At 47.3% G+C, this 18,599-nt stretch overlaps 1 protein-coding gene across 3 annotated transcripts in view; it reads right to left on the reverse strand.

Moving 5' to 3' along the window:
- Positions 1 to 1,516: 1,516 nt before the first annotated feature.
- ECE1 (endothelin converting enzyme 1) overlaps positions 1,517 to 18,599 on the reverse strand; it is a 398,159-nt gene continuing 381,076 nt past the window's right edge. For all 3 annotated transcript variants that reach the window (XM_085608988.1, XM_085608989.1, XM_085608987.1), the window contains 2 exons: positions 9,310 to 9,405; positions 1,517 to 5,765 (listed from right to left, as the gene is read on the reverse strand). In XM_085608988.1, coding sequence (XP_085465114.1) covers positions 5,589 to 5,765; positions 9,310 to 9,405 — 273 coding nt within the window. In that variant the 3' untranslated portion in view covers positions 1,517 to 5,588. The remainder of the gene's footprint in view (positions 5,766 to 9,309; positions 9,406 to 18,599) is intronic.

Here is an 18,599-nt window from a genome sequence, read left to right on the forward strand (position 1 = left end):
AATAACAATGCCTTTTATTAAGGCATTGTCAATTACAATGCCAATAGCTTAAACTCTCGCAAATGCGAGACCTATTACATTGCAAATGCTTATATAAGCGCCCCATGCAGTGCTTTCACTTTAATGATGGCAGCCCACATTTCAGTGCGCGGCCGCCATTAAAGTGAAAGTACTGAATGGGTCTCTATCACACAAAAACAAAAAACATTTGTCAAGTGGACAAAGAAATGTTCATAAAAGTGCCCCAGGGTGCTCTTTCAGTTTAATGGTGGCCACACCCCTTTCTTTAGACGAGGCTCGTCTAAAGAAAGTTGCACGGCTGCGAATAAAGTGAAAGCGTGGTATGGGTTGCTTTTCCAAAAATGCATTTGTTAGTCAAGTTGGTCCATTAATAAAAATGTAAAAGCGGCGCCGTGCTGAATCCGTAGCGCCGAGCCCGGAGGTAAAGCAGGCACCCTTGCAGGAAAGCACTTTGTGCCTGCAATAGGGAAAATCATTAAAGCAAATAGTGCTCACAGACTGTAGATAAAACAGACCGTGTAACACCACAAGTAAAAAGTCCTTACGAGAGATTACAAATGCAAGAAAGGCAGTTATAAGGAGGGACTACTAAACCTATTCATGAATCAAAAGCAACCATTTAGAAACGACATTAACAGGAAACAATTGAAAAGATGGGCAGAGCTTCAAGTCCATACCTGAATACAGCATGCCTCGCAGAGCAGGGCATGCGCTGCCCAGGCTCGACCTAAAAATCATTAATGGGAGTAAATTTGATACTCTCGGACTATAATTGAAAGTATCGATTCCTCTTGTTCGCAGTTCCCAACTTCTGTTCATCTTTTTTTCTATAAGCGTTGGCATTAAGACACTCCTAAATGTCACATTCACCCTTTCCATTTAAAACATAGCTCTGCTTTGTCATGTCTCACAAAACCTTGTTTTCATTTGCAAGTGCATAGTGTTCTTTGAAACATCCATACCGAGGTACTCAATAATCCCAATATTGTATCATGTACGATATACTATTACATGTCATTTGAAAACATGGCTGAAGTGGGGTGCAAAACTGAAAATTTGCAGATTTGTTTTCTTACCGTTATTCACTGTGCTCATTTTTATTTGACAATCCTGTAAAATGAATTCTAAAAACTGATTGTATAGGTTCTAGAAACACTGCGCCATCGCTATTCTGTGGTTAAAAAATTAATATTAGTGTAATTATTGGTGTAGCATATTGATTAGAAATAAACCATACACTCACTTGTCAACTCCCATTTTTAAATAAATACTTTTTGGATTGTACGTTTCTTCAGAGTCTGTCCTTGCTTTGCAGTTTACGAGCTAGCTTGTGAAAATAGTGTGACGGTCATTATGAAGTCTTAGAAAGCATACCATTCCTAACTTATCTATGTTGTGGAGTACACACACAATGCTGACAAATTTCGCACCAAGTCACTCCTTTACAGTAGCACTGAACCCACATAAATGAAATAATACAGACAGCAACTTCTTATCCAATGTAAAAAGCATTTATTTCAATCAAGGCATCCACATTGATCAAAAATAAGTTTAACCACAAATAGAAAAACCCCTCCCATCTTTCAGGAATAAAAATGGGGGAATCTTTCCAAACCAAGGCCATGTTTTTCTGTGGGCGAGCAGTCTGTTTAGCTCTAAACTACCCAAGTGGTTAAAGGCCAGTTCAGAAACAGAAAATACAAAAATAACATGGCGTAGGACACAAAATACACAATCTTACCAAGTAATCAAACGGATTTCCCTCTATATTTTTTCCATTTTTCCTCTAATTGAAGCATCTTGCTCTGGCTTACAGTCCCTATAAGCATTATGGCCTGATCCCTGGTACCTCTAACCCTAAAGCATCTGTGAGACAAAGATAAAAGAGGGAGAAGCAGAGAGCAGCAATAGAGAGTCTAGTATAGGATGAAGATTTAGAAGAGAGAAAAAAACACTACAAAATATAATAAGTATAGCCAGATTGGACTGATGAGCCATTGCAAGAACCAAAGATCTAAGACACTTTCCTGACACTGGGGAAGGGGGAATTCTCAATTGTACAGATTAAGACAAAGGTAAGCACCACAGTGCACCTTAAAATAATAGATTCTTCCCAAGTCTCAGTCTTCAGCCCGAGCAATTTGTTTCATCTACATTAGAAGGCCAGAAAGCAAAGCATAATTGCAAAAGCCTCTGTTACGTTGCTTACTGTTGTAAGCTGATGGCACAAAATTGGGCTCTACTCGGCAGACTTCAGAGCCTCGCTATGAGTAAGAAAGCAGTGACCAATAGTGAAGGCTCGTGGTCAGAAAATAATCTAAAGGTCACCCTGTATTCAGGAAAGGAGTCTGGAGTGTGGTCTTTTAAACAGGAAAAAGAAACCTGCTCTGCTGATCTGTGGTAAGACTAATTTATACTGTTGGTACCCTGCCCAAAAGTGCTATTGACTTAAATGCTTAGCTGCTGAAAGGAAGGTGATCCCCATTGACGTAATGCTAGCTGGCATGTTTGTGACTTGAGCTGAGGAACGGTGGTGTTTTTTTTCAGTGCCATCAGCACTGCAGCGTAATAAACTCCCTTTTTCATCTCTCAAGTTAACCACCACGCATGCTGGGACCAGTGGCTTCAGTGTCCCAGCGAAGGCAAAAGATACAAGACCCAGACCACTCAAAGCAGTTGGCTCAAACATTAGGGACTCAGAGGAAGTACTTTGCATTCTAGCCAAACAAATCTCTTTTCAGCCTTCAAGCTCAACGTTGTCCCATCCACACGGTTTCCTGAAAACCAACCTTAAACAAATGTGAAATCCAATGTGTCTAAATCTGCAAGAGGCTTAGCAACTGCAAATCTAAATTAGAGCTCTGAGTGTAATCCACCCGGGTTCCATCAAGGAGCTGCCCTGGTGAGGTGAGAGAGAAAAGACTACAAGGATGCACATTTAGAATCGTGGAGGAAATCCCACAAGATCATGGGACCAAAAGGGCTGGCACAGACTACAAAGCAGAAGTTGTCCACCCAACTTTTGCAGTCGAGTCCCACAAACAATTGTACCTTCTCATCCCTCCCACTGGGTTCTAAGCTTGTCCATGTAAAATGCAATACTCTTCCGAGTGGCCCCTCTTGTCCAATGAACACAATCTTGTTTGGAACTAATGTGAGGCCCTCTGCTGCCTCAAGGAGCACCCAAGGTAAAGTTCAGAGATTGTGCCCTTGAGCAGGCTGTGAAATCTTCTGCGCCTTAATTTCTCAAAGGCAATGGCTGTACACCTTTTGAGATGCTCATGATTTTCCAATGTGTGCCAAAGTCGGAGGTGTGAAAAAGTGGGAAATTTGGTCACAAGAAAATGCACATAATCATTCCCGCACCATTTAAAGCAGTGTTACAAGACAAGGGGGGGATACAAAGGTGTTTGGTTAGAAGTTAGAACCCACCCACAAGGAAGCAAGTGCAATCTCCATTATGCAGCATATTGGGAATATGGCTGTTTTTGTTGTAACTAAATGATAACCATCCTTTCTCCCTCGTCCATTGGCCAAAATAATATCTGACAAGAAAAACATGCAGATTTACATTATCTATATATTTAGTATGCTTGCATCTCCCTTTTCATAAACTGACAAGCTAGACCATATTACTCCAGCACTAAGATACAGAATGTTCTCCATGGGTAGGGGAACTGTCACCCTACACAGTGCTGTAGGTGCAGTTCAATCAGAAATCTACGTCAAATCCTGCACCTCATGCGAAATCTACATCAAAACGATAAAACTTGTGAGAAATCGTAGCATGCTGGGCGATGGGAGATTAAATGTTCAAATTTAAGAGATAACACAGCAACAGGTGGAATGTCATACGCATAAGTCAACAGCAAGAAAGTAAAAGTTGAAACCAATAGGATCAGGCTCAAGTTTGCAAGTGACGCTTTGAGAAGATAAAACGAGCAAGGAGGCTGGTGAGAGATTATTTACAAACAAGAGAGTATCGGCATCTGGGATGGGGACAGAGATCAAGGAAATCTACATCTTCTCCAATTCACACTCTCTCTTCTTTAAGGCAACGTAGAAACTATTAAGGCCTCTTCAATTTTCCCACATACACAGTGTTACATCAGAAAAGTACAATAAATACACAAAGAGTTAAGTCCCTGAAAAGTTCCAGTGTACTCCACAAAAAAAATCAAAAATATATATTTTTCCCAAACTGTCTCTGGAAAGCACTGAACGTTTGTCTATAGGTCTATGCATGTGTATCTATATAGAACAGGAATTTTAATCTGTAGATCAAAGTTAGAGTTTACCAAAGTGGCTAGGGCTGTGCAAAGTGCAAGAACTTCCACATTCCGGATGATAAACCTCATAATCGAGATGTGCCGCACTCTAGGATCGTAGCAAATTTATATCCACCTGTAAGAACAATATATCCGCTACCCCAGTATCAAGACGCCATACATTCATACAGAGCAAAACATTTGTTTTTCTGATTAATTGATCCTCTGAAAGCCGTCCGATCTCAGGATGGGGATGACGTGTCGCTCACTTACCCCCCCCCCAACACCTGCTGCATTACAGATACACTGGCCTGATGAGGATTAGTCCCAAATGTGCAGAACTACCCGACATTGTTCCCACCATGCACAACTCTTTTAAAGTACCTAATTCTTGACACATCGCATTCCCAGCTCAGTTATTGCATTGATCTCCCCTTCACATGACCAACAGGATTTGGCATCACCTCCAACATCCTTTTGTCCCTCAACATGTATCTATGGTAACACCAATGACTCCTTGAAAACGGAAAAGATCTCCTGCGGCAAACGCAATAAATTACATTGTGGGGAAAAAAAGTAGTACGTTCAATTTGTGCTGGAGAAGCCCATGCAGAAGGCACTTGGGCAGTAAGCTGCAATCAAAGCTCAGTTGCAGAACTCCTAAAACTGCAGTCTTCTCCAAAACATCACATACAGTTGTAAAACAACCTTATTCAATGCCAAAGCTATTTTTTTTATTGGGACAGAAACAAACATGGTAGATTCCGTCCAGGTCGTTAAACTGTTCCTGGTAGTGGTGTTCTTTGAATAACAAAGCATTTACTGTAGAGCAATCCAAAATCCATGGATTGTCGCTGTGGAAATATCCCAGAATTAGGCAGCGAGGAGCTTTTTTTAGTCATAAATCAAGAGAACTTTGAAAGCAATGAAATATAATCTTGTGTATAAATACACATGCATATGACCCGTTCAACTAACAAACCACATACATATAAAACTTTACACAACCACAGATTTATCACATAGGGTTGTTCGAGAAGAATTGTGAGGAATGCCCCAATTCCTGCTAGAAACACTTCAAATCCTTCAAAAATGTCCAGTCCATATTAAGAGCAGAGTGGGGAGCACAGGGAGAGAGAACTCTGGACATCAACCCCGCCAGGATGGAAAAAAATATAGGTGGGGAGAGCAGAACGGTGGGAACCGAGTCTGTGGGCAGCTGTTGCAGTCTATGCCTTTGCTACATCTGGTTGTCCTCTCCAGTTCTCCCTCCCAGGTGGAGGAATGGTTCTGCTCTGCTCACCAGACTTCACACTTGTCCACCGGATTCATGGCAGACCCTGCCGGGCACCTGAAATGTCGTGAGAACTCTGGCGAGTTGGAGACCGTGCCAATGACTCTGAAGCGGGATGGACTGTGAGGGTCGGTGATCAGCCCCTCGTGGGAGCTTTCTGGGGTGCGGACAGAACACCATACCTGTAAAAACAAAATTAAGCAAACATTTTATTACATTAATGGTTGCGCCAACTATAATGCCTCTATGATTTGACAATATATTGCGTAGTATCTTTGGTCCCTTCAGTAAACAAAACGTAGTTCGCTCTCCATATAGATTGGGACTACAGAGCGGGGCGACGTGAGGATTTAAAAATGGTGAGGGTCCCTGTCCTGAACATGAATGTTCCTCCAAGCACAGTTTTAAAACTAACAGCTACAATTAATTGCCTTTTCCCTTAGCAAAGCCACAACCTGAGAACCAGGTTCACTATATCTCTCCTACCCAGTGGCCACCAACAAACACCAAGCGCATGCCAGAGCTCCTGCCTTTCACATATACATTCTGGAGGCGTGGTTATCTAGCCTTCTAGTGTGATACGATAATAGGGATCTTTCTTAGCTTATCTGTACCTGCCTTGATACCAGTCTAAGGACACGCTTGCATTTATTTGGGAGAAGGACACACCCCAGCACTCGGCCATAGTGGGTCCAACACATAAGGTGTAAAGAGCACAATATTACCCGACCTACCCAGGGATGATCACAACAGGCCAGCTAGGTGACCAATTACCAATTCCCTGGTCCTCCCTACTTCCCTACCTCAGGGGCTCAACCACTAAATACAGAAAATGGCTCCCTCCCTTTCTTTCCATACTGGAAACAATTGAGGTGCTGAACTACCTTGACCATCACCTCGAAATAACAAGGTTTTCACCTGACAGTCCACCAAGATGACGTGGGGGCCTGGGGGGAATATATCCAGTCAAGACCAAAACATAGGGAGATTGTCTTGGCACATGACCCACAGAGGGTTGTACCTTAGGCAGTACAGCACTGAGGCACAGGGAAGATTAGTAAGTGTTAGATGCATGCAGGTCATGCTTAACAGTTCCAGAGCTACTTCTTCCTCACAGAATGATTGGGGTGAGAGAAACCCACAACGATTCTACCCCAATCTATCACACGCCAGCAATGCCGTCCAAATGCTCTCCTTTTGCTGGAGGATACTGATCACCTTTATCAGTAGTTCTGGACATGCACGTTCTTGTATCTGTAGTGTTCATTCTAGACTTAGCCCTGCTGTTTACTCCTGGGGAGATAGGGCTTCACCAATTCTCCTCCAAATTTAAGGCATCAGAGTTGATTCTAAGAGAAAGTAGAGTCCCTGCTCGATTGCAAACTTCTAGTTGGAAGCCAATCACAACTACAAAATCATTTGGAGGCTAGGCACCGCCTAGGTTAAGTGGGGAGCAATACTGAATGTGGACATGCAGAAGGCAGCCAATAGCTCAAATGCATCACCATCCCAGGCCATCAAAAAGCACCCAACATGATTAAGCCCTGGTTCTACAAACTCTTGCCCTGATTTACTGGCGCCAATACTCACTAAAGCATAGTTTTTAAAGAAGGAAACCTCATGCAGATGTAGAACAGTTTGATACACTACACTGCCAAGCATTCCTTGTAAGAATACGGAAATCCTGACCACATTCAAGAAACTGCTAATTTCCCGTTGGCCACAGGATTCTCTTCAAATCTGTTCCTGGTGACTTGGGAAAATTCAAGAAAGCTCATCATTCGGGAAGGACAATATTTGAGGGTAGGTCAGTGTTAGAACTAAGCATGAAGAGCTTAATTGGCCATGCGAGGATTCAAACACGCGGTTATCCAGTTCCAAAATATTCTCAGCAGCAGGTGCATCAAACTGCTGTGATTTAATGGTACTTCAGAAATACTGATTATCTCATGCAGTTCCTCCTTTAGATTTCACTTCTGACCTTCCCTAGTTGTATCCGGCTTTAGTTTTATACAAAGGGTTGAACCTGCTGAAATATTAAAGGCAGAAGTAGACTCTGTTTACAGGAGTGATTACATGAAGTAGGAGCTCATATGGTGCCAGACGGTGTCTCCCAGTGCAGGAGGTGTACAATAAAAGCCACAGATGCAGAGACTATTGTACAATGTCGATGGAAGGTCAAAGAGGAAGACCCAACCGAAAACACTATTACAACCATCAGGCAGGCCATTTGTCAGTTACATCATCATTATTTGATTTAGAATTAAACACATCACCACAAAAAAGATAAGCAAAACCCTGCTAATATAAAACGCATACAACGCTCTCTTAGCGAGAAAACAATCAATATGGAAAACCATAAGCCATGAAAAGAGCATTTTATCTCCATTCCCACTGATCTTTTGGACGACTTAAAAAATGGATGATAGAGGTGCCAGCATGGAGATATAGTTTCTAACCCCCCGTCAGAGAACAGAGGTTGAAGGCCTGTGTTATGCTGAAAGCAAAGACAGCATTTCCTAAAGGCAACTTTCACTTCTGCTGGCCGAAGAAGGTTCTTCAAAACGATAATTTCAGTCTTACCTGCATTCATGGGTTGATGGAAGTAAATTAGTTCGATGTAACAACACCCTGGAGTATGCTCAATAGCTAGATGTCATGGTTTATTATAGAGGATAATTTTGTCTGAATGGAAAACTTTACTCACTCGGTCACCATGTAGTGACACCTGACACGAAGAGGCACTGGGAGCGGATCTGGTTGTTGGGCCCAGGGCTGGCAACTGTTGCACTGCAAGCTCCTGCAACTCATCCTCCAACTCAAAAGCTTCCGACAAGATGGCCCCCAGACTCGCTCCTCCCTGTGCTGCTGGAATGAAAAAGCCTAGGCCTCTTCCTCCTTGGCAGTGGCGTGTCTTGGCCCTGAAGATGTAGGGCATTTCCAATGAGGCTTGTCGCTGCATCTTGTGGTAGGCTAATTGCCTTTCTCTCTAGTACCGGAGAGTCTTTTTGCTGCAGAAGGCATGGCAGGTGTCACAGGAGATCTCCGTGTGATCTAGCTCTAGTGAGACCCAAATTACAGACATGAGGCTGGTCGCTCCAGTGGTATTTAGTGTTACACCTAGAGCAGAATTGGAGGAGTGTATGTTCAATATGCTAGCCCAAAGTGCATTCTCCAAAGGACAACGAGAAGACTCAAGATTCATTGGGTGCTACAGCCAGGTGGTGCTGTGCGTCGAGGACTAACAGTCGGTGACCGTTGGGTTCAAAATAACAGCAACGCAGGGGCAATCTCTTGCCGATGCAGAAATGATATCATTACAGGGTTCAACGGATGAGTAGTTGGTACACAGACAACTGTTGTGGAACATATTGTTGCAGGAGCAGAACTCTAACATCTGTACCCAATGGCGGAAGAAAGTAATCAGAATTGGAGCCCATGGACTGGTGCACTGCAGACCAAAGGGGGAGTCACAACAGGTTTTGTGACTCAAACTTCTTCAAAAAACAACAAGTTGCAAACAAGTCTCAAACCTGAGCAGAGAGCTTTGTAGTGCGGTCTCTCAAGGTGCACTTTCTAAATTACAAATCCTGAAAGTGGTGGAGGATTAGTAATTTAAAATATGCACAACACTAAGTACATCTACATAAACCAGAGCATTTGCAAAGGCCTAACCACCCTATGATCTTCCAAAAATCACAAAGATGAGAGCACATGGAGCTTTACCTGGGCGAACCCCACATAAAAAAGCTGGTTATTGGAAAGCCCCAGGCTGGGTAACACCATTTCGTCGCCGTTCTTTGCGACCCAGTTTTTGTAGGCCTGTGAGGGAAACAGAAAAGATGTCAAGCTCTAGTGGTCTGAACACAGAGCAATTATTCTCTGCATGAACAATAGCAGTCAAGTAAAAGCAGACACATTAATGCTCAGGTCTGTTATCCAACTCCAAAACAATTGCAGAAGATTCCCCAATTGACCGCCAACCTCACCTGAAAATAGGAATCAATGTAGGACGAGTTAGAAGTGGAAACAGAACTAAATGTTTTTTGCCATATCTGGTTTCTCAAGCAATCTGATTGTAAGTAACATAAAATGGGTAAAAATAGTTTTGACGCTTGAAACTCCTCTAAATTCACTTTCTATGTATTATTACGCCATTCAGTAGTTTGGTCCAGAAACTGTATATAAAGGTAGAAGTGGTTGTAGACCACAGACAAAAAGAACCTTTACATGATGTTAGGTGTAAGCCAAAAATATCCCATCACGTGGTAGTCATCTTCAGATTACTTTTTCTCCGCTTTCTTTTTTTGCACCACCTCCCCTCCATCACTACACAGCTGGAGGTGAACATGTGAATCTTAAGTATTAATCAGCAAAGTGTTATTCTAGGTAAGTTAACTATGTGCAGCAAGAATCTCTAGATTCACATGCTAAGCATGGATTTTAAAGCTGTATCACTCTTGATAGATGGATGTGAATGTTGGATGATGCAAATTGCTGAGGCATATTTTATTCCACCTTGATTGTACAATACAATAGTGTTTAGTAAAATGTGCACTAAAGCCCACGTGGCTGCTCTAAAAAAAAGGTATTGTAAGGAAATGTCCTAGTTGCATGGGCTCTTGGCATTCCTTGTAAAAAAGTTCCCGGACAAAAAACATCATACTTTTTTTTTTTTTTTTTTTAAACCGTTTATTACAAAGTTCAAAGAATATACAAAGATGGGCCTACAACCTTCAGGCCGGCCGCTAGCAAACAAGAGGAGCATAGGATACACACAGTAGAACGCAGGCTGCGGCAAAGGGAAACGTACAGGAGTTAGCCGCGTTGATGGCCACACCATCCGGACCCCACATGACTGTTTCTTTTTAACATAAATAACAACAAACAAAATCAAACCACAAGGCAACCCACGATCGAAAACAGCAGCATGTGCTCCTCTAGAGGGGGGACCCTACCAATCCATAGGAGTATCAAGGGGGGGGGAGAAGGTCAGAACAGGGACTGGGTGGACTCAGTGCCCGGTACCGGAGAGCTAAACCGGCTAAGGGGACGGGGCAGGCGATGGATCGGGCAATAGCGGCGGGGCACAGATTCCCCCGCGGTAGGCGTTCCAGGGGCCCCATACTTTCACCCATGTCCCAGGCTTACCTCTCGCTACATACACCACCTTTTCCCGAAACATGCACCAGTCCATATTTTCCTTCCAGGCCGAAACAGTCGGGGACCTCTGGGAACCCCACAGTTGAGCAATATCGCGCTTGGCCACCATATATCCCAGAGTCACCCACCACGTCTGTGGCGCCGAATAGTCAGTTGGTTCCCACACGTTCAACAGGCATCTCCTCGCTTCGGGCAGCAGCGGCACACGCGTAACCACCCGCAGGACCTCATGCACACCACGCCAGAATCGCTCCACCTCTGGGCATTCCCACAAAATATGAAGAAAGGTCCCCAAAGAACCACACCCACGCTTACACAACCCGTCCACAGCATAGCCCATACGCAATAGCCTTGGCCCCGTTATGTAGACCCTATGGAGTATCTTGAGCTGGACGAAGCGAAGGCGGGCCGGTATGGCCACCTCTTTCGGGGAGGCCACCGCAGAGACCCAGTCCTCATCGTCCAGCTCCAATCCATCGGCAACCCAAGCCTCGCGAAGATCAAGCAGCAATCCCGAGCGGTCAGTTTTTTATAGATTAACGAGATCGTGCTTTCCGGTACATGTCCATCCAGCACTCTATCCTCCAGAGGGGAGTACTCCGGGATGGAGGCGACGTCCGGGAAGGCGGAGCGTAGTGCATGACGGATCTGCATATACCGAAAGTACTCCCTGTCTTGCAACTGGAATTCCGTCTGCAGCATCTCGAACGTTTTGAATCCCCCCCCTCGTCCAGAGATCCCCCACCCTGCTGATGCCTATCATGTCCCACTTCTCGAAGCCCTTCGAGGTCCACAGGGAGCCCAACTGCTCAGATGCGTACAGTGGTGACGCCCGGGTCAAACGATCCTTCCACCCCATCGCTACATTAGGCGCGTGCCACACTCGTACCATGACACGCGTGGGGCCCGTCAGACGTGCGTCGAGCGAGCTGGAGTAGAGCGCTCGATTATAGTCACCACCCGGCAGTAGCATCTTATCCATTTCAAAGGCCGGGTTTAGGGCGGGCCCGTATAGGCCGTGATTAATCGCAGCCAGCTGGGAGGCCCAATAATACCGTTTAATATCCGGGAGGGCAATCCCCCGTCATACCACGGGAGCGTCAGCTTCGCCAGGGCGATACGCGGTCTCCCGTCCCAGAACAGGCGGCGTTGCAAACTCTCCACCTCGCAGAAGTAGCGCGCCGGGACGAGGTCCATTGCATTCTGCAGAGCGTACAGGAAACGCGGCAGCGACATCATCTTAAACAATGCCGCCCGGCCGAGCGGCGAGAGCGGCAGACGCCGCCAACGCGCGACATCCTCCTTCAGGCGCTGGAGGGGGGGGAAGCAGGTTTCGATCATACCGGGCCTCCGCGTCCAGGGTGATGAAGATACCCAGGTACCTAAATCCCTGCGGGGCGATCTGGATAGGACAGCCCCGCGGAAGGATAGGAGCCTCCCCAGAGAGAACATACACGCACGATTTAGCCCAGTTGATGACAAGGCCGGAGTTACGACCAAATGATTGCAATACATCAACCAGTACTATCAGTGATTTACGTGGGGAAGCCAGGTACAGGAGAATATCGTCAGCGTATAGAGACACGCGGTCCTCATACTCGGGGGTCCAGCGGAGACCACGAATAGAAGGTTCCCACCGCAGCCACTCCGCCAGGGGCTCCAAGGCAAGCGCAAAAAGGAGCGGCGATAACTGGCAGCCCTGCCGCGTGCCCCTGCCCAACTCAAACGGAGCCGACACTCTACCGTTCACAACCACCTGCGCCAGTGGGCCAGAGTACAACAATTTAACCCAGCTGATAAATCCTGGGCCAAACCCAAATTTGGCGAGCGTCGCCCAAATATATGGCCATTCAAGTGTGTCAAACGCCATAGTGGCGTCCAAGGATGCCAAGATGGCCGGCTCCCGTATGAACGGGACACGTGCGAGCACCCCATGCAAACGCCGCAGGTTAAGCGCTATGTTACGATGGGGAATAAAGCCGGACTGGTCCTGGTGGACCAAGTCACACACCACGCCGACCAGCCGATTGGCCAAAACCTTGGCGAGAATTTTGGGCTCCGCATTCAATAACGAAATGGGTCGATAGGATGTGACCCGGTCCCGTGGCCTCCCCTCCTTGTGGATAACCACGATGGTAGCCAGACGCTGGTCTAGCGGGAGGGAACCCACCGAGTGGGCCGCAAGGAACATAGAACGGAGATGCGGCGCCGGCGTATCCGGTCGCAGCTTATACAACTCGATGGGAAGACCATTAGGACCCATGGCCTTGCCGGAAGCGACCGAGCGTATGGCGAGGGCAATTTCTTCGGAGGTTGGAGCGGCGTCCAACAACACTCTGTCCTCCTCCGAAAGGGAAGGCAGCGCGATATCTCTGAGCAGGGCATGGGAATCCTCTTCAGAGCGGGAAGACACTGGAGAATACACCCCACGGAAATGGTCCGCGAAGCAGGAGACAATTTCCTCCGGTTCAGTGACACACACACCATTCATTTTCTCAATCAACGGGACAACTCGACTCGCTCTCTCTTTTTTTATCCAGCCAAGCAATCAATTTACCAGCCTTATCACCCACATCATACAGTCTCCCCTGTTGCTCTCTACTGAGGCCCCTGGCCGCCTCCGTGACTAGGGCCTTATAGGCCGCTTGCTTGAGTTGGAGAACATGTAATTTGTCATCCGTCACCCCACATTCTAGATCACCCTCCAACTCGGTTATCTCAGCTTCAACACGGGTCACCTCCTCCCGCTCGCGCCTCCGGGAGTGGGAAATAAGGGACAGGGCCTCTCCTCGGAGTACTGTCTTGAACGCCTCCCACAGTGAGACCGCCGATGACACAGACCCCACATTCTCGTCAAAATAGCGCTTAAGGGATTTAATCAGCTCTGCGCGAATAGTGGGGTCACGCAGGTACCAGGGATTGATCGGGACCACTCTACCCTCTCCCCTCGGCAAAATATCAAAGTGCAACAAGAGCGGGGAGTGGTCCGAAATACCCAGTGCCAAATGGCGCACCTCTCCCACCCTCCCCACATAAGCCGCTGGGACCAGGACATAATCTAGCCGTGAGAGACTACCATGAGCCCCTGAATGGAAGGTGTACTGTAGCTGCGTGGGATGTTTTAAACGCCAACAATCCACCAGCCCCAGGGTATCCAAGAGACCAGATAACCACGCTTGGGCCCGGGGGAGATCCCTAGGGGGGTGACTATCCACAGTTCCGGAAACTACAGCATTAAAATCCCCCCCCACCACTAGAATCCCCTCCGGAAGGCCAAGGAGGAGGCGCCCCAGGTCCGCAAAGGTGGTCGTCTGCAGCCCCGGTGGGACATATACTGACACAAAAACGACCACTCTGCCCTCCATTCTGCCCACCAAAACCGTGTAACGTCCCCTATCGTCGTGGCGCACCTCATCAATCTCCAACGGGAGCGAGTTTTTAACCATAATACCCACACCCCTTGAACCAGACGTGAAGCCCGAATGGGCCACAAGGCGGTAGCCCCGTCGATTCATAGCGCAAAAGGAGTTGCCAATGAGGTGCGTCTCCTGCAGAAAAACTATATCGGGCGAAATTCGTTTCAAGAACTGCAGGACCACACCTCGTTTTATCCTGTCCCCCAGTCCATTAACATTCCAGGACAACAAACTCTGTCCCCTACCCCCCATCGTAAACAGAAGTCATCACTCGTCCCCCAGAGAGCACTGTAGAGCTAACACAATAATACGTTTGCCTTGTGGTGTAAACGAACACCCCACCCCAACCCACCCCCTCCAACAAAACTCCCCCCTCCCTGCACCCCTGCATGAGCCCGGACAGCCCCCCCAACTTGCAGTGTGCCTGTCGCCCCTATAGAATGAAACTAGCTAGACCCCCTAGAGGAGGAAAGAGTACCCCTTCTAGACCCCACACAACCTCCATGGGAGGGGAATGTACAAAGACAGACGCTTGATCGAAAGTAGCATCGTATTCGTCCAGAGTGAGGCCCAATATTGACCCCTCAGTCCCGATCCAGTGGGCCGTCTCCTCCCGCCGCCCCCCTCCCCGCCATCTCGATCACGATCCCCAGACAGAGTGTCCAGCCAGTCCCCGGCCGCCTCGGGACGATCAAAAAAGTGCGTGCGACCATCCACCTCCACTCGCAGCTTGGCCGGGAAGAGCATGGCGTATTTTAAGTTCAGGTCCCGGAGTCGGCGTTTGACGTCCAGGAAGCTCAGTCTTTGCTTCTGGACCGCTTGGGTGAAATCAGGGTAAAAGTTCACCTCCATATTTTCCAGCTTAACCGGCCCATGTAGTCTGGAAGCTTGCAGGATCGCGTCTCTGTCCCGAAAGTTAAAAATCCGGGCAATGAGAGGTCGCGGAGGGGCTCCGACCTTCGGCCTTCCCCCGGGAACCCTGTGGGCCCTCTCCACAGCAAAGAATTTACTCAGTCCCCGAGGCTGGAGATGGGTAGCGACCAGGTCCTCCACAAATAGATCCGCCGCCGCTTCCTCCCGTCCCTCGGGTACTCCGATGATGCGGATGTTATTGCTCCGGGCCCGACTCTCGGAATCCTCAAGGCGCCGATCCATAAGTGCGCTCGCCTGACTTAGCCGGCGTAACTCCAGTTGTAGTGCCGCCACCTCTGTCGTAAGGCCCGATGCGGTTTGGGCCAAAGAATCAACTCGATCGTTGGTCTTGGAAAGATCGGCCCTCACCAGGCCAACATCCACAAGGACCGCGTCGATCTTCTGTGCCAGGGTGTCGAACCGCTGGCCCACGGAGGCCTTCATCTCGGAAATGGCGCCCATGACGTCGTGGAGAGTCAGATCCGTGGGCAAGTCCGGGGCATCAGAAGGGCCCTCAGGGGACTTGTGCGGTCCGCCGGGAGATCCCCTCTGGAGGGTATAGCGGTCCATGCTGTTGGCCTGATGGACGGTGCCACGCCGGGTCGACTTGGTCTTTGACCGATCTCCATCCTGTTTCGTGGCCATCGCCGCTGGTCCCACAATCGCACCAGCAACGCCGTAGAGGGCAGGCAATCAGGGCCACGAGCTCCGGGGGGGGCCACCCCAGATCGGCGGGGTGGGTCACAGCCGGCAGGCAGGCAGGGTCCCCCAGCGAGGCCACACCAACACAAAAGGCTCCGCGATCTCACTTGCAGAGACGGTGCGAAAGCGAAAGTGCGGGTTACGCGAGTCGCCAGGCCCGGCCCGCCGTTGTTGTTCACTTTGCCACTGGGTCACCCCCCAACGCAAATCCGGGGTTCGGCGAGAAGAAGGCCGCAAACTTCAATCGGTGCTCACTCCGGCACCCGAGGTCCGATTCGAGAACGGAAAACGGGTACCACCTCAGCTCAGGCTCACCAACACAGTCCCCTCAATCGAGGCAGGATGAATTCAGGATAAATGTAGGAGGCTGCGGAGGTCCTCGGGAGCCTCGCACCTACGCGGCCATCTTGGTTGCTCGCTAGGCTCCTCCCCCCATACTTGAACAGTTTATACTAACCATAAGACACGCAGAACTAATTGATACATGTCAATCACTAAGCAGGTATACATGTAATCTTATCATCCCAGTATGTGTATTCATAGACCTGTTCTAGCTATTGCTCTGGTTAATCAGATTGCATTTCTTCTCCCCTTGTTATGTTCCACTCCTTGTCCTTTAAGTGTCTGATTTAGAAGGTATTCTTTTGTGCAAGAGATGCTGCATTCGCCCTTCGGTATGGACCACCTTTCCTTTAGTTTAGATGTTGTGGTCGCTCGTGAGGTGGAGAATTATCTTTCTTGTTGCCTTTCTCCTAATCACGATTGCTTTAGTTGAAATAGGGTCTTAAGGCTTGTCTGCACTGGTTTCTTTGTATTCCGATCTAGTGGACTGGTTTTTCACTTCTGTACTCCTTCAACTGGCAACTTTTTGTTTTTCAGCTTTGAGGACACCTTCTTCCCCAATTTCCGATGAGCTTGCCAACTCAGTGGTTTTCCGTGTGGGGCATTGTTCGCCTGTGCTTCTTCGGCGTCACTGCCAGAGATGCCAAATGTTTCCCAAATACACATTCTCGGGTTTCTTGTGGTCGAAATTTCCCTAAGAGTAATCCAATTTACTCCAGTGTTAGAGGTCAATTCAGCGTCTTTCGACGTTCTCCTCAAGGTTGCGTCAATGGCCTTTCAACAGTTTGAAATCCTACCCATCCTGGTCAATGAACCTCGGCATGTTTTAGTATACAGTATCCTCGAACTAAAGTGGACTGGGCTTACTTTGTACTTCTGAACCCAACAGTGGAACAAAGACTGAAGATGGCGACTACATGAGGGGGTTTTGTGGGTTTAGGCTCGATGTCATATGGAGGTCTTTCAGCTCTCCACTTAGTCGATGGCTATGAAGAAAACAAACTTAACTTTATACACAGATTTCGGACCCAATCACTAGGTAGCAAAATAATGGGAATAATGCACAGCATGCGTTTGTAGAGGAGATTCACGCTTCAAAACATACCACAGCACATTATTCTTAAATTCACCAGATGCTACAAAGTGGAAATAAACCTACAATGCTTGCTGCTGACAAGCTCAACTATCACCAACTATATATGATACAGCTGAATCATTTTGTTGTCTTAACACCGCCTAACCAAGAGAAGTGGATGTCCCGGATATCTTCATAATATGGACATTTTAAGGCCTCTATATTTGGTGTGCTACCTTTTGTTACTGTGTGGCGTTAATATAGTGCACAATCGGCCATTAGTATGGCTCCGCAGTGCTTTTCAGTAATCCGGAGGAGAGTTTCCAGGTGGTCCAGAAATTTCCACCACCAATTGGAAGCGGATTAAGTTTGTGGAACTGTGCAGTCAGCAGAGCAAACAAGGGTGTGTTTGTGTTGGGACAAATATATCGGCACTACAGAATTGATGGGTGAAGCTGGAGTAACTCAGAGAAGTCTATAATTAAATGTCTTAAGTACGGTCTCTTATAGGCCACGATGGTCAAGATGGATGGTCCATCACACAACCACCCCTTTCCCCAATTGTAAAAACCTTGCCTACTGCAGATGTTAATGTGGTGTATCAGTCCATAGGGAGAATGTTTGCTGTGCATGGGCTTCTGCCCCATTGCGGTCTTTCTCCTGGAAAAAACGGGTTAGACATTGAATTTCCAGGCCACTGTCGTAATAGACGTAAGAGGCTGATTGGTCAATAGCTACTCTTTCCATTAAAGGCCCAACTGTCTTACACTGCATAGTCATATGGTAGCTTGTCACCATCTGATGCATACTTTCTGATAATGGACACCAACACTAAGCATCTTTCCTGGCAAAATAACAGAACGTGCATTTGTAAAGTGTTTGTTCACCCAAGGGTATCTTGGCGTTGAATAACAGATGTTTATTGTTACTCAACTCATTGTACTGATTTTATCGACCTTAGAAGGGTGAAAAGGCTGTGTGGACCTGCTGGTATTTGAACCTGTTACCATGAGGTCGAACACAGGCCCCTACAGTGGACGTATTAATCCTCTAAGTCACCAGACCTGGCTTGCAAAAAGTAAAAGTTCTGTGCAAGTGATTCAATTGGAGAAGTTTCTGTTTAGCAGGATGTCAGACCCTTCACATGTGCAGGTTTACTGTTACTCATGTAGCAGTTTCTACAAAAAGGTACCATTTACTTCTAGTCCCAAGTTCTATATTACACCTCAAGCCTTTACAAAAAAGACTCACACTTCAGTCGGTCAGGAGTTGTAGAAAGGAACATTTTGGAGCAGCACTGAGGAAGTAACGCCTGCCTCTAGCCACCTTCCGGAAACAGGCGCGCAGCAGAAAAAGGATCGATGATGGTCTGCAATGGAGCCTAAACTCTTCAAAAATGCCAAACA

The sequence above is a fragment of the Triturus cristatus genome, chromosome 1_2 (genome assembly GCF_964204655.1).
Source record: "Triturus cristatus chromosome 1_2, aTriCri1.1, whole genome shotgun sequence".
NCBI classification, from domain to species: Eukaryota; Metazoa; Chordata; class Amphibia; order Caudata; family Salamandridae; genus Triturus; species Triturus cristatus.